At 39.9% G+C, this 16,464-nt stretch overlaps 1 protein-coding gene across 3 annotated transcripts in view; it reads left to right on the top strand.

The window, feature by feature from the left end:
* foxj3 (forkhead box J3) overlaps positions 1 to 16,464 on the top strand; it is an 86,230-nt gene that overhangs the window by 30,516 nt on the left and 39,250 nt on the right. For all 3 annotated transcript variants that reach the window (XM_079597446.1, XM_079597445.1, XM_079597447.1), the window contains exon 2: positions 4,198 to 4,633. In XM_079597446.1, the coding sequence (XP_079453572.1) occupies positions 4,313 to 4,633 (321 nt within the window). In that variant the 5' untranslated portion in view covers positions 4,198 to 4,312. The remainder of the gene's footprint in view (positions 1 to 4,197; positions 4,634 to 16,464) is intronic.

Below are 16,464 nucleotides of genomic sequence, written 5' to 3'. Positions count from 1 at the left end.
ACCATGGGATTTCTCAAACATTGCTTAATGCTAACCAATAAAATTATGAATATGAGCATTTTCACTGTTTCAACATGGTCTTATTGATAAAATCTACCTTATGGATATAATTTTTGGATTTTAAAGACCATACACACACACAAACACACACACACGCATGGATGCATACATACATACATACATACATATATACATTTTATATGTGAATATTTTTTTAACCACAAAGTAGGCAAAGTTTTATTGGCTGATACCTTTATGAACGCCCCTCATTCGCTTTTATTTTTCTATTTTCATTTTATTTTTTTGGATTTTAGTACTTAAACTTTTTATTTATTTATTTATAGTACTTAAAGGGGTGGTTAAGTATGATTTCACTTTTCTAACTAGTGTGTAATGTTGGTGTTTGAGCATAAACAACATCTGCAAAGTTACAATGCTCAAAGTTCAAAACAAAGGAAGATATTTGCTTTTAAAGAAAAGGACTACAACAACACAACATTCCTCCTGGGTTAGTGACATCAGCAACCCTAGAATGTAGAAACCCCGCCCCCGGGAACACGCAGTCCATGACGTGTTGAGAAGAGGAAAAGTGGTTGTATGAGTACATTTGTGATTCAGCTCAAACTTTAGCATCCATCTTTTCACATGCAATCGAAAGTCACTCTGTGTGCATCTCACAACAGTTCCTATACAAGCGATTTATAGATTATCATGACAGAATATCCTAATTGAAGAGAGTTAACTCCACATCAGCTACATAAATTCATCAACTAACCACTCAGATATGTCCTGTTGCATTCTACATGTTGTCACTTCTTCTTGAGTCTCTCCATCTTTGTCTGACTCCGTTTTAACATTAAAGGCAGAACAGTTTCTGTCATTTTAGTGTGTCTGCGTGGGGTAATCGCAGCTGGTAACGCATTCAGGAGCTCTTGAAACCCTGCCCTCTGCAGCAGCTCATTTGCATTTAAAGGGCCAGGCACAAAACGGTGCGTTTTTGCAAACCCTCAAAAAGTGACAACTTTAACATAATATATAAAAATATCTGTGGGGTATTTTGTGCTAAAACTTCATACACACACTCTGGGGACATCAGAGATATATTTTACATCTTGTGAAAATGGCATTAAACCACCCCTTTAAACTTACCGTAAGCTGATAATCATTATAAACTGAAAATTTTATTTCAGTTTTTCATATTTCTATTTGATTTTAGTTCAGCTTTATTTTAATTGATTTGTAATAGTTTTATTTAGTTAACAATAACTACACTGATCATGTGGAATTTTTTTTTGGTTTACCTAAAACATTTACTCTTATGTCTTCTTTGGTGTAAATAGTATATTATTTTAGCTGCAACAATTCTCAAAGCAGTGACATGCATTTGTTGAAATCAATTCCTAGGGGTTTACTTGCATTAGTAGGATGAACTGCCTAACTCTGTGGATGTGTGTGTAATGGCCACCAGCCATATCCCTTTTGCATGCCAGTCAATGCATGCTCTTCTACGGAGTGGGGCCTGTTACTGAGTCGTCTGTACAGGTGCCACTGTTAATGAGGGGTGATGCTTAGCATTTTACTGCCTGGCACTGCAGAGGTGTGCTAATTAACACAGCAGCACTCCTGAGTGTGTGTGGTGCATTTCTCGTTGATGTGCATGCAGTCAAAATGGCAGCAGCCCTGTGGCAAAGTAGGTGATGCTTGAGACCCGAGTCTTTATCTGCAGATTTCATCATTTCATCGCAGGGATATACTTCTGTGGTTTGTGGGATGGCGTTGTGAATATTAAGTGCACAGAGAGCCTCATTCTGCATGCATCATTTAGCGGTTTTGTACTGTATTAGTTTATTAGTCACAGCCTTAAAATACATTGTGCATTATGCACATGTGGCATGAGCAGCCTCACAAATATTCAAAGTCCAAATTGGCATTTAATCAGCTGTTTTGTTTTAAATATATTGTAATGTTGAAGTGTTTAAAGGTTCACCTGAAGTAGGCTATATTAGCATTGTTTTCGTCATCTTGACCAAAATTAGACTTCCTCTTTAAGTTTGAACTTGATATGAAAGTTTTGAACTTTACATCAGTTAGGATATTTTATTGCTGTTTTTTATATATCTGATCTGATTGATATCTAACTCTTATCAATATTTCAAAGTTTTTTCTGAGCAATTCATTATCTCCTGCCCACAGTTTTATCTGCCACATTTCAAATGCATATATGTTCATAATCGACAAGGGGAAAGAGTGGCCTAATTTCACCCTCTGGTGCTGTTTGGTCTTTTTTTTTTTACCAAATAATGTTGTTTTATATTTTTCACTTCATCTGAATGGAATGAAACTTTTGGCACAAAATGAAGGTTTTGGCACTTGCTGTGTGAACATAAAAGAAAATGTACATGATTTGAATAAGTTAAATAGTCCTGAAAAATAGAATAGCCACACTTGTATTGTTCACATCAAAAATGACCACATTGGAAATGAATGGGACTGGGAGACGAATTTCATCTATTGGAAATGTTTGGTACTGCGCACAAACAAATTCTTACTGAAAGCAAAAATGTTTTTGATGTCATCTTCAAATTTGGAACGCAGCTTCTTTAGATTTATGGTTTTGATTTTCTCGCAGGAAAATACAAAATATTAAATAAAAAATAGAATCAAACTAAAATATAGTACAATCTTTTCATTGAGAAAAAAGAAAAGGTCATTTTTGACCGACATGGACAGTACCAGAGGGTTAAGGTCACAAAAACTGTTTATCCTGAAAAAAAAAGAATCAAAATTCTGTTTATAATAGTTTTTGATTACAATGCTGATAATTTGACTTTGAAAAACTTCAGACACTGGCTAACCTTACGTTTACATTTATGCATTTGGCAAACTGTCTTATCCAAAATCATGATTAGGCTATATATTTTACCATTAGGCTATATATTTTACCATTAAATGCTTATTTGCCTTAACTTTTATGTTTTTGCTGCCGTCTGCCTGGCATTGCTTTTGTGATGCTTGATGGTTGCCTGTTTGTTGCAACATGCAGTGGTTTCAGTTTGTCGATTCAGTTTATTTCTGCAGTCTATGTGAAGATCAGATTGGATACATGAAAAACTGAGTCCACTGTGCATTGATTTGATTTAATTTAATTAACAAGCGCCCAAAGGCGCTCATTTCCTGCATGTGAACGACGAGGATGCTAAATTAGAATTTTAAGTTTGCACTTCATACAACTAGATCAGAGGTTCCCATACTCATGCAGGGGAAAATCTTTTAAATTAGAGGGTCATGACTCACCTTTATGGAAATGACACAATAATGAAAAAAAGTGTCTGTCATAGAACTGGCCTCACAGACATCTCATTTATCAGATTTCAGAGGCTCGTGCTCGCTTTCTGCCATTCTAGAGGAATTTCAATGAGGGCGTCTCTTTCAGTTCCCGAGAGAACTGGGAAGGTATTTTTAAACTGAGGTTCGTCTGAATAATATGTGGGATATTCCCCCCCCTGGTGCCTTTTTTCCAGTCGTGTTGTCATTTTCACGATAATAAGTTCTATAGAGTGTGGATGGATTATGCCGGCTGACCGTAAATCTATGCGATGGGACGAGCCTCGCGCTTTTGCTGCCATTTAAAACAGGAGAGGGCAGCGTGCCTAAAACGCAAGGTTGTTTGTGGGTGTAGGGTGCAGCCGCAGACGGGAATAAGAGCCTGTGTCGCACAGTGACGACCATTCTGAGGCCTGTTTACAACGCAGACGAGATGGAGAGGGGGAAGGGTAGAGGGAGATAGAAAGGGTTACGCTACCCTCAGGAGAATTGGAATTTCTTGTGAACCAATCCCCCATTTGGCTGGCAGTTGTGAAAACAATTCCGCAGCATTTACTCAGTTTGCGGCTCGGATTACTGTTGTGTGAGTCAGCTGCAGGGTGCAGGCCGGAGGTAGGAGGTGGGCCAGACAGCTTGGCCGGTCTGTGCAGCTCAGTGTTTTTTTTTTTTTTTGGTTTGTCTGCAGATCAGCGTCTGTTCTGGAGCTTCTCTCCAAAGAGAAACGCAGCCTGTTTGAATGTGCTAATTAAAATGACATTGGTTCCAGCTGGAGTGGTTCTAACTATTGAAGTGTCGACGTGCTTCAGAAGCAATCACTCATATCCTGACAGTGTCGGGCAATATAATGATCCCCTCTCTTGCTCTTCTCCGCAGGTTTCATTTTTGAGTGACGCCGACAAAAACAGTGATCTGAGGGAGCCCCTTCATTCTCACCGCACCGGATCGTCACCCCTTCTTCGCCGCAGCCGCCGACACTCAACCTGCCATCATGACGTCGGAGCTGGAGAGCAGCTTGACCTCCATGGACTGGTTGCCGCAGCTGACCATGCGGGCGGCCATTCAGAAAGCAGATGCGCAGAACACTCACGGGCCAGGCATGGCTAAGAAGAGCGCCCTGCTGGACCCCAACACCACACTGGACCAGGAAGAGGTGCAGCAGCACAAGGACGGCAAACCGCCGTACAGCTACGCCAGCCTCATCACGTTCGCCATCAACAGCTCGCCAAAGAAGAAAATGACACTGAGCGAGATCTACCAGTGGATCTGTGACAATTTCCCCTATTACAGGGAAGCCGGCAGCGGGTGGAAGGTAAGGGGCGAAGTGCTGACTGGAAGCGTCCTTTAATTTGTCATTATTTGCTTTCTACCCGTCAGAGACATTTGCATGCACATGAGTGACGTCCCTCCACTTAAATTCAATCAGTGTACCAAATCAGCCCTGAATTTAGTCAGAGGAGACTGCCAAGGTTAATGTGTGAAATTATTCTCATTTCTTATGCTGTCAAGGCTTTTTTTTCTGCCTTTCCTCGCCAAGGAACATTTCGAAAATATCAAAGCAACAGCCACGCTGCATTTTTGCAAAGCACCATTCAGATCTGTTTATGACCATTAATATTTGACACAGTATCTTGTCTCTAGACACTAGAAAATAAAGGCTCTTTTTGCAGACACAAGTGTGAGAAGGAAGTGTGTTGATATTCACCCAGCCAGATCCAGCCACACAAGCCATAGAGGAAAAAACTCCCTTTCATGGCTTGTATTATTGATGCCAGATGCCTTGATAGAAGTCCATTATGTTGGAGAGAGCCATTGCTGTGTCACCATCTCAAGGAGCATATGATATACAGAGATGAAGCCGTGCTGATTGCCTTTTAAAGAGCGGAGATGGAAATTGATATTAGAATGAGCTTTCCAATCAGTTGACATTTATTGGCAATAGAATTGGTAGCACAGCTTTATTGCAGACAGACAAGATGTATGTGGTTCATATCCGTGCGAGACGCGGCCCTGTTCGTTCGTTCGTTCGTGTGTGTGTGTGTGTGTGCGTGTGTGTGTGCGTGTCTGTGTGTGTGTGTGTGTGTGTGTGTGTCTGTCTATCTGTTGGTGAGCATATTTTTACACCCACCACCCTCTTTTGCTCTGCTGTGAAACGGATATTTATGTTCGTGTAGATACGAGAGCAACGCATGATTTTGCAAGTTTAAAAATCACCTTAAAATATTTGTATAGATGCAGGTTTTACTTGATAACTATAATCAAAATAACAAATCAAACAATTGGCTTTATAAACTCCCACCCCTATTGTTGTCTGTGAATTATAGAGCTTGAGAGTTTCTGCATATTTATCAATCCTATTTCTTAAAGTTTTCTTTTCTCCAGATGCGTAATGAAATTTTACAGCTGAAAAGATTTGTTTGCAGATATCTTAGGTGAGTTTGAGGGTCAGTGTGGTGCTTTTATTCGTTAAAGACTAACCTTTTTATTCTCTTGCTAGAAACGGGCTCACACTTTGTCCATGGTACCTGGAAAGATGGCTCTAATTTAATGCATTTTGGACAGACATAACAAATGGATTTCTGCGGTTTTCACTGAAATCGCTGTACAAGGTTGCTGCCCTGACACGTTTACCGGGAGACGGCTTTCCATTTTGCTGGAATGTAGCCTTTTTTCAAAAGCCTTGTGGAAAGAGGCGACCCACCGCTGTTCTCAATGATGGCCGTTAATTGCCACATTCCATCTCTATATCATGTATTGTTACAGCTATTATATTAAAGATCTAGCAGCCTATCAATTTACAAAAGGCCAAATATACATTCTTTAATGTGTTGTCATTCTTCCGTTTAGTTAGTTGAAGGTGGTTCTGTTTCTTTATTTATTTATGAATCCATAGGTTGAAGATACAGCTGAAATCAAATGCCGACCAGTCTCTGAAAGTGCTATGCTGCTGTCATACTATGTGATGTGGAAAATGGCTTTTAGGATATTGCAGCAGAAACGCATCTCCTAGGCGGAAGAGGGTGTACTGATGGGAAAACGGAGCTATGGAGTTGGTGTTAAGAATTGTATAACAGCAATACGAGTGTTGCTTTTAATAGGCAGGAGAGCGTGAATCTCACTCCGACCGCCATCGACTATTATTTTAGAGAGATCCTTTGTCTCTGAAGTGCACGCTGCTATATTTGTGAGTTTCCACATATACCGAGTGTGGCTGGGGTGAATGTAGGTCTGTGTGCAGTCATCGCCCTCCATCTCTCCACAACCCCCCTGAGATGTCGGCAGCAGGAATTTACGACCCAGCGCACGCACACGTCTGTTCTCTATGATAATTCTAGCTGTGCCGGAGAGATGAGACTGGGCTAATCCAGGCGGCGGCAACTCATTTAGTCATCTCAATAGAACTCCATTAGCCAACACTTTTAAGAAAGATCAATAAGTGCTGTCAATAAGAATAGATAATTCATCAAGGTCAAAAAATATGCAGTATTAGGGAAGACCGATATGCAGTTTGAGATTAATTTTACCACATGCAGTCACTGTAGAGTAGGATTGTAACCAATTAACTTTTTTCTGTGACTGGTTAATTTTTTTCCAGCCACTTGTTTTAGTTTTTTTTCTAGCCATTTGTATATCTATATCTATCTATCTATATATTTAACTTTTAAAATTTTGTATTTACCGGTACTCTGTCTTTGGCTTTATAAGTGGACATTTTTGGATTTTATAAGTTATAGCAGTATGCAGGATGACTTCTCTTATACACTACCAGTTAAAAGTTTGGGGCCAGTAAGATTTTTTTTTTTTTCAAATAAATTAATAGGCTACTTTTATTCTGTAATAATTAGGGCTGCCCCCAAATAGTCGACTAAATGTTAATCGACTAGAGGCTTAGTCGACCAAAATTTTATTAATCGGTTAGTTGCAGAATAAAGAAAAAAAATACCATGTTGTGAAGTCAGGCAGTTTGTGAGGGACAGATCGTTAATGGTGGGTCCTTGTGGTAATTACAGTATGTCGGTCAGGAAATCCAAATGTTCGTCTATCGTCCATCGCCCTCAAATTTGGGTTACCATTTGAAACATGCAAGTTGCAACTTTACATGGCTACTCGCTCTAACGTTAAGCTTTATGCGTGCGCTTGAGCGTGGAAGAGGCTATACTGTGCCTATATTAAATGCTCATTATGGTTTAGTATTCTCCTCAGTATATATTTACGGCTGTCTATTAAACCTTTGACAAGTCCGATTACAGCAAACATTAAAATCTGCGTTTACTCTGTCGCTGAACCAGAGAGAGCAGTTTTCATGTATAGGTATGAAACGGCTTCACAAATAGTCTTTTCAATGACACAGTATCATTATTTCTGTGTTACAAATGTTCAAAATATATCAGAAGTACTTGGATCAAAGTTTATAGCTTGTATCTAAACACTTATGTATGTCTACGGTAGCGATGAAAATAGAGCAAATCACCTTTTGAAAGTAAATTGACACATCAAATATGAACTGGTTAAAATTCTGGATCCAGAGTCCAGAGGGTCCAGAGTCATTTTCCTGGCACGCAAGAGCTTGCTAGTAGCCTATAATTTGAGTTTTTGTGACGCGCTCCACTAACTTCGCGCGAAGAAAACCGTAATGGCAGAAAGCGGCATCCTGTTTGTTTTCTTTATTTTACAAAAGCACAATGTTTTGTTTTATTGTGAGTGTAGTGTACACAGATAAAAATAGACCCTACAGTTTCGAATGATGTCTTACTCTTAATTTTCTAAATTATGTCTGACCCTAATTTATAGTATTTCCGCTGACATAATGAGACAAAATCATTTGGCTTTGTGTCGTGGAAGTCTAACTACTTCAGTCCAGTGATTAAAAAATGTGTGTCCTGGAAACGGGATGCCTCAGGTGCCGCTTCACTCACTGTCTCCTCATAGAAAGGTAAATTCGACTCAGATGTAGATGCCACTTTTCTCCTCCTCACTCAACTTTTTGTGATTTCTTTAAAAGCAATTGTTACCACATGTCAATGAACACTCACTGGTAAAGAAAACTTATCTCTGCAAGTTTTATTTTTTATTATTCTATTTATTTTATTTTTAACACAAGAGATGCTTTTCAGTTTTGTAGCTGATTGTGACCCAATACCTTTTTTTATCAGCCCTACAAAAAATATGACCTATGAAAGAGTGCATTCAGTTTTATTAGTAGTATTATAGTATATAGTACAGTAATATAGTATATTATATGCAGGCATGTTTATACATATATACACAATCCCACAGTGGTTTGAATTAGAGCTCAAATTATTGTACATGGTTTGAATTAAACAATCCAGTATTGCTGCCTTGGAACAGCCACTATGCATACAATATATTGCTTAGAGTTAGACTGTCACCACGAGAAGTAATCCTCCATCCCTATTGAAAGCTCTTATGTAATACACTCGTCTTTGTCCGGTTCTCATAATTCCAAGTTATCTGCACGCAAGCTACCTCGGTGTAAAGAGTGAAAGAGCAAATTAGATTAATTTGTCATCTATCGGGTTGAGAGGCTCACTGTTCCCCGTCAAACCCACTTGTCACTGATGAGGTGTTTAATTCGGTCAAGATGCTTAGCACCCGGTCACCCTTTGAGTCTCTGCATGGTTATCTCTGGTTAAAGCGAAAGCCATCGCAGCCCACCTGATCCGAGCGTTCCAGCAACCTCATCCCGTTTGACCTCAGAGCACTTGTATAGAAGCTGTAACGGAGTGCAACCAGGCTAAACCTCAGTTTAAAAGCATTAAATGTATGGATGTTAGAGGATTATGGAGGACCCGAGCCATGCGAAAGCTCTTGTTATCCGCCGAGAATTTTCAATCTCTGTTTACACAACAGGTTTGTAATCCGGCCACAGAGCAGGCCGTAATCTGATCAGGCACTCTGAAAACGTGCGGCACTAGCAGATGTGACAGCGCGGCCTGCTTATGATGGCTTTGCCACGGCTTCTGCTCCTTAGAATACACAATGCGGTTCTGGCATTTTCTTGCCTAATTGCTCCCTTATGATTTACCAGTAGTGCTTCGGGAAGGCCGGGTGGCTTTTCAGGTCATCGCTTTACCCGCTTTTGAACCTCGAGTCTGAATCTCATTGTGCTTCAGACTGCTCGTCTGAAGCGCCGCCGAAAATCCAGAGCAGTTCTCGCATCTTAAATATGCTTACCAGTTTAAATATGCTCGAAATGTTTGTTCTTGAATCTCTGCTGTCGCTACCGGCATGATATTCTCCCGTTTCAACACCTGCATGCAGGCGAAAAAGTGTGCAAATGCATAATTCCTCACAAACGGCGTAGCCGTTGACACTCCAAAGCTGTTTCGGCCTGCGAAAATGGATAAATGCAATAGGCGAGTTTGAGTCTTGCCCTGTTTAAAACCGCTGTTGGCACTTGTGGAGTGTCCGAACCTTCTTCTTTGATCTCATTATGAAATGCAAATGCTCACCAACCTAAACAGATCAAAGGTTGCACCCGCTGCTGGGCTGCCGACATAATAATGGAAGCTAGGGGCGATTGACCGTTTTTTTCCCTAATAAGTGATTTGGGGGACCGCTTCACCACCCCAGGGCGTTATTTACTTGCAAGCCGGGAACACTATCTCTTAAGTAACTAAACAGCCCAAATCCCAACTCCCCTTGCTTTTATTTAAATGTAGAAGCCCAGGTATTGCACTCGTCCTATCTCTCGACTCAGGCTTGGTATGCAGGGTTTGGAATATTAAGATGTAAAATTGCTTCAGCGCACTCTGATTTTCAGTTTAATCCTCTAGCCAGGATCATTACGCGGTCGGGCATTTCATTTTTAAACTGCTTCCTGATATTTTTTTCTAAAAATACAGTCACCTTCAGTACATCAGATTTGATCATCTAATGTGCAATTATTGGGCCTGTGTTGTTGCATACATTTAGTACGCAGCCTCTCTCTATCTCTCTGTTTTTAATGTGGTAGCAGCAGAAGTGGCTGTGTCAGTGGTGGGAGTGGTGGTGATTCATGCCGTAGCCAGTTTGATCCTGCTGTTTGTCTGGCTCTCGTGTCAGGAAGCTCCCGCCTGGCCGCCCGCCTACCAGCCTCACCTTGCCCCATCCCACTCGTACCCCGCCGCTCACTCAGAGTAGGTGGGCAGAAAGCGTAGCGGCTCACCAGGTGGAGCTGGCAGAGAGGGCACTCGCTACACCTCACAAAGCACAGAATTGACTTTGGCAAAGCTTGTGGAAGAGACTGATGTCTTGAAGCATTTTATCCAGTGGTGCTGTAACCAGTCATGATCTATTCTTTGTCTTTAAATGGGGAATGCACTACTTTTGACTACTTCAGTACTTGGCAGGTAGATCAAACGACTAGTTGAATATTCTAGGGAGAGATTGTCATTCTCTGTACACTATCGTTCAAACGTTTGGGGTTATTCAAATTGTTTTAATGTTTAAAAAAAAAGTATCTTATTTTAAATGTTTCTAAGGCTGCATTTATTTTATCAAAACAGTAATATTGTGAAATATTGTTCATTTTAAATAGGCTAACTGTTTCCTATTTTAATTTAGATAAAATGCAGTTTAAAATGGCAAAGCTGAATTTTCAGCAGTCATTACTCAAGTCTCACATGATCCTTCAGAAATCATTCTAACTTGCTAATATGCTGATTTTGAGTTTTTTTTTTTTACTACAATACAACTATTGTTTATGTTTTGCTGTTGGATTGCTTCAATGTTATTATATTGTTATTTTTCATCTTTTAAAAAATCTTTTTAATTTATTTGCATGTCATGTGTGTATACACTCTTTAAAAAGTCACTCCATACTAAAAAAAAATGCCCCATTGTGATGCAGTTGCTTGTTTGCTGCTCTGACCAGACCATTATTCAAAAACAATAATCAAGTTGCGCTATAATGTGTTTTCATGATCAGTAAATGCTGTCACTGTCACTAGTCATTTCCATGCTTTATTTTAAAAGTACAATACAAATATATATTGTCAGTAAGCGTTTACAGACAGAAAAAAGAAGCCAATGCTCCCTACTGTCCATGTGGGTTTAGGCTATACTTCACTCACTAAACATCAATCATTTGTCCTTCATTGATTGATTTAACCCAGTCTACAGTGATAATGAGACCTGTTACAAAGTCAATACCTGACATGGAACATTTAATCCTGGGTGAACTTCGGTGAAATCTCTGCCTCTTTAGCTTTTCTTATTGCTTGTAAAATAGCAGCCACCTTTCCATCAGACACTTAGGGGTTAAAAGCAGATGAAGATTCTAAACTGTTAAATGTTGGCCAAATAAGCTCTGTGCTCTATTTTTATTATGTATTCACTGCTTTGTTTAAGGAATTCTTTATTTTGAATATAGTCACAGCTGAAGGGGTTGCTTGTCCTCTCGTACCTTATTTCTCAACTTCCTGTTTTCATATTTCCGTCTACGTACGTTTTCCCTCCTCCCCCACAGAAGTTAATTGCCATCTTCTGCTTAAGATGCTTGTTTTTGCTTTCTCCGTAAACCACTTTATAAATAAATAAATACAATCTTCAGCACGGTTATCATGCCAACCTTTAAACAAGTCAGCAGCTTCCCTCATTCTGGTGAGGATGCCCGGCTCTTTATTAATTGAGGCTGGGATGACCTGAACATGGCCTCTCGTCGCTGCTGTGATTTGGCCCCAAGAGAGAGGCGCTGAGCCATGATGAATTTGCGCATGCTATAAATAGAGTCTGGTCCTTGGAATCCGCCTTTAACTCGGAATCTACTCTCTGAAATCTGCTTAAGCTGGAGTTGGACGGTCTGTCGCTGCCGCAGGCATTATACAAAGAAGAAAAAAATGAAATTGTAATTTTCATAAATGGTTGTGCAGTTCACTTTGAAAAAGATTTTCTTCATCTCTGATTTTTAATGAATTGTGTGTCATGGATTCTCCTCTTCTAGGCCTCCTGGTCATTGTTTTGATATAATGAATTGTCTATAATTTAAGTAATCCGGTGTTCCTATAGAACTGTTATTTGATGGAAATGCAGATCTTTTACATTGCAGATGTTATAGAATCTGTGACAATAATGCTTTTGTATTTAATAAATTATTCAAAATCGAATATATATTAATGCAATTCTTACATAGTGACTCTCACACACCTCTTCTAAGATTAAGCCTGTATTAAATTTCGTTTTTATATAAAGTTGGTAGAACTTGACATAAAATTACATATAGTTGATAGTTTTTATAATTTCCACCATTAATCTTAATCTTTAGTTTTATTTTTGAATAAATACCTTGCTCTCACCATGAATATAGCCATAAAAGCTGGAATGGCGTTAAAGGAAAGAAACATTTTAAATAAATGAATTTCCACATTAAACTACAATACATTTTTTGAAAAAAAATATTCCATTATCATGGAAACTCTTATTTATCAGTCACTATATCCTCTGTCTTTCTGTCTACTCGTATTTGTGCATGAGGAGAGAAAATGTCTATGTTAATAGTATGAAGACTCAGTGTAACGGGAGATTGAGTTAACTGGCATTGAAGTTTGCGTGAGGAGCACCTCTTCCAGAATACTGGCAAATGCACAACAGCCATACAAAATAGCACGTGCGTTTTAAAGTAATTATCCATAAGTTACTCGGTTACTTTGCTTTCTCTTTAGCAAACCTAACCCTTCTTGTCAAGTCTTTTTTTGAAGATGCAAATTTAAAGATTAAGAAGACCTGCCAAGCCATTACCAGTACAATGCTGATTTTTAACAATAGGAAATGTGCCATGGCAGAAATGTTTCATCTCATTTTATGCCCATCTGACATGGTTTTAGCAGGCAGGAGCTGCAGACAGAGTGGCACCGTGTGTGTGGTGTCACTGAGGAAATGGCACACTGCCCAGGGACTTCACATAGAGCTCCCACATCGAAAATGTCATTGAGCTCCATGCTTTTACTATCTGGGTTTTGGGTGACTTTGGTTTGTCTGTGATGGTAGCTGGGAAGGCCACGACTTTGAGGTCTAATGAGTTAGACCGGGCTTTTTTGATCCTGTGCCTGTTTTTTTTCCCCCTTTGACTTAAATTCCCGCTAGGAAACAGCAGAAATTACAAGATCTCTGCTTCAAAGCAATATGTGTCTTTTGGATTATTTATTTTATTTTTGCCAGAAACCCAATTTCTGTAATCATCTCGAGATTAGAAAATTCACTTCACATGCCTGGTATCATCATTAGTTTGCCACTACAGGATTTGTGCATCCACAGGCACTATGTCCTTACAGAATTTACCCTTTACTCAGGAGAAGAGAATGACACTGCCTCCTAGCAGTGGAGCACCACCAGTGATGGATGAGATGCCAGGAATCAACGCTGTCTTCCTGTCCCACAGCCATTGACAGGCAAAGCTCCAGCATCTTTGCATCACTCTGTATAATCGCAGGTCATAGCAGCCATGGATATGACACATCAATTCCTCACTCATGATTGCCTATTTATCAGTGTCAGTGCTCTCAATACACTTTTTCCATCCTAATTTATTGAAGAAAAGCTTTAGGGTGCACATACAGTAGCCCCAAACATGTTTGGACACTGAAGTCATAATGAATGTATGTGATTGTATTGGATAACAAATCATCAAACCAAGTGGCATTTAAAAATGGCTCAAGCTCACTTTACAAGTAAAGCGTTTAGAAAAGAAGTACATTATAACAATCAAGCCCTTTCTGTTTGTCAAACATAAATATAAAATGCAATAGTTAATGTGGTGAACTACACCTAAGTTACTCTGATAGGTCACCTGTGTGAATGTGAAGGAAAATCACTTCTATTAAAAATGACCTTGGGCCAGTGTCAGAAATTAAGTTTTTTTTATTAGGCCAATAGAATTACAATATATTGCAGCACATCATCCTCTAATTGCAGGTGCTACTTGGTTTGATATTTTATAAAATGGCAGTGATATACAGTCCCTTTAAGCGTGTTTTAAGTGTCCAAAATACTTTTCATGGCCCTGAAAACTCTTGATGAGATATACAGCCCGAGTCTGTACGCAGTCGTCTTTCTTTTCAAGGTGACGTGGGCTGCAGTGGAGAGAGTCTGGTCAGCAAGCAGAAGAGAGAGACGGGCAGAAGTGCTGCTGCTGGTTGCCGCCCCCTGTAGCCTCTGTCCTCCTTATGGCTGCAAGGCCACAACCTCTCACTGCCAACTAATTGCCTCAAAATTAGACAATTAATGTGGCCTTGTAGAGGGCTGGAGTGTCTGACTAGAGGGACTGCAGTGAGCAGAAGGGTACCCGGCCTTTCCTCACCTCAGCAATGTATTATTTATGGGTCGTTGTGCTTGACAGTTTTACATTAACTTTGCTAATGGACTCTATAGGAGGGTTGTGACTTTTGGATCTGTGTTAAGTTGAATTCAAATGGGAAACTTGAGTATTTGTTGCCCCTTTCTTGGTCAAACCACAAAGAATCTGCTGTTTTGTTTTCTCGACTTCAGTTTAAAGGAGAACGTTGCCTGAAGGGAAAGTCTGTGTACGAGCTTCAGATGGATAAAGGTGTAAAAGACTGCTCCCTGTCCACCTTCGGCACCCTCTTCGCCGTGTCGGCCGTGTGTTCTGTTGATTGATTGACTGCCTGCCTCTGTTGTGTGAGGGATTCTTGTGTCAGTCCGCAGTTATAAATGAATGCTGAGTTTCCCTTGGTTTGCCAAAACAGCCTCTCCGAAGTGTTTTTTTTTTTTTTTTTTTTGCCCTTTCTTGAAAGCGTGCAGTGCCGTTGCACCACTGTCAGACCCTCTAGCAGATCGATTTTGTTTTCAAAGAGCCTAATTGTCGGCATTGACTTGAACAGTTGTATTCTGTCGATCTGATCATGCTGATTGGAGGCCACTAGCACAATGAAGTGTTCACATAACAGCCCCTGTCTTACAGTAGTGTGAGGAGATCATGCTGCATTGTGCATATGGGAACTGGATTGTCACCTCTACTCCCCTCATTAGCTCCATTGGCTGTAATAGTGGTTATTGACTAGATGGAGCTTTAAGCACCTGTAATATTAATGGCGACTCTCACAGCTGCGATGGATGAGTGCTGCGTTTGCTAGTGGTGCTGAGGACTCTCTTCTGTCGCTGCTTCATCAGCCACTTGTGCACGGCGGCCGTTCCAAACTCGGGGTTTGCTGGTGACCCTTGCGTGTTCAGGCCTGCTCCCATTTTGTTAGCTTTTAAATGTAATAGTCTAAAGCACCAGTGAATTTTATTTTATTTTTAGCACATTTGGAGCATACTAAAGGTGGAGGTATAATAAGATTCATTGTGATATTGTGATACATTTTTCGCAGTATGTAATTGGCATATTATCTCAAAAAATTGTTTTGACCCTTTATAATAATGTATGATGAAAGGCACATTGAGCAAACTGATCTAAACAAACTTGAACAGTCACCTTTTCTTTGTTTCTTTTTCTTTTGCGCTTTTGTTAAGTGATATACATCCTTTTTCTGAGGTGAGAGACTTTATTTTGTAACAAGTTGCGAAGCTAACGATAGAATAATGTTTTTCGCTTTTTCTCATGCATCTGACAGAAGTGTCATCAGCTTTCATGCACGTCTTTCAAAATTAAAGTCTTGCATCAGAAAAACGAATCTTTAAAAACTGAAAACTTTCTTTGACTGCACAGTCCGCGACCCACTCAGACCCACCAGTTGAGAAACACTTTTACACCCCAAAAACAAAATCAAGACTTCGTAAAAGGGCATCATAGGACCCCTTTAAAGTCTGCGTGAACCGGAAGTTGCAAATGAGTTCTCCAGTGTTGACATATTTCCTAGTGAAAGGGAATATTGAACAGAGGGCAGGGTTTTACTTTAGCGCTCCTCCTCTCCATCTCTGCTCATAGCCGACTAACGGTTTGAGGGGAGTGGTTAAGCGATTTCAACCCAAGCCGTCAAACTGACGTCATCAGAAAAGGAACGCCATTCCAGACCCGAAGTAACTTTTCAGATTTTGATTATAGATTACCACGGCGGAAACAAAATTCAGTGTATTGGCTTGCACGGATTAATTGTTCACCACAAGACTAGTAATAAGCGCTAACAAAGTAAATGGGGTCAATTTTGATTTCATGTCGACTTTAAGCAGCACAACCGTTTTAAACAT

This window comes from Phoxinus phoxinus (genome assembly GCF_949152265.1).
Source record: "Phoxinus phoxinus genome assembly, chromosome: 22".
NCBI classification, from domain to species: domain Eukaryota; kingdom Metazoa; phylum Chordata; class Actinopteri; order Cypriniformes; family Leuciscidae; genus Phoxinus; species Phoxinus phoxinus.
The sequence above is the reverse complement of the archived record's forward strand: the minus strand, read 5'-3'. Positions and strand labels throughout refer to the sequence as shown.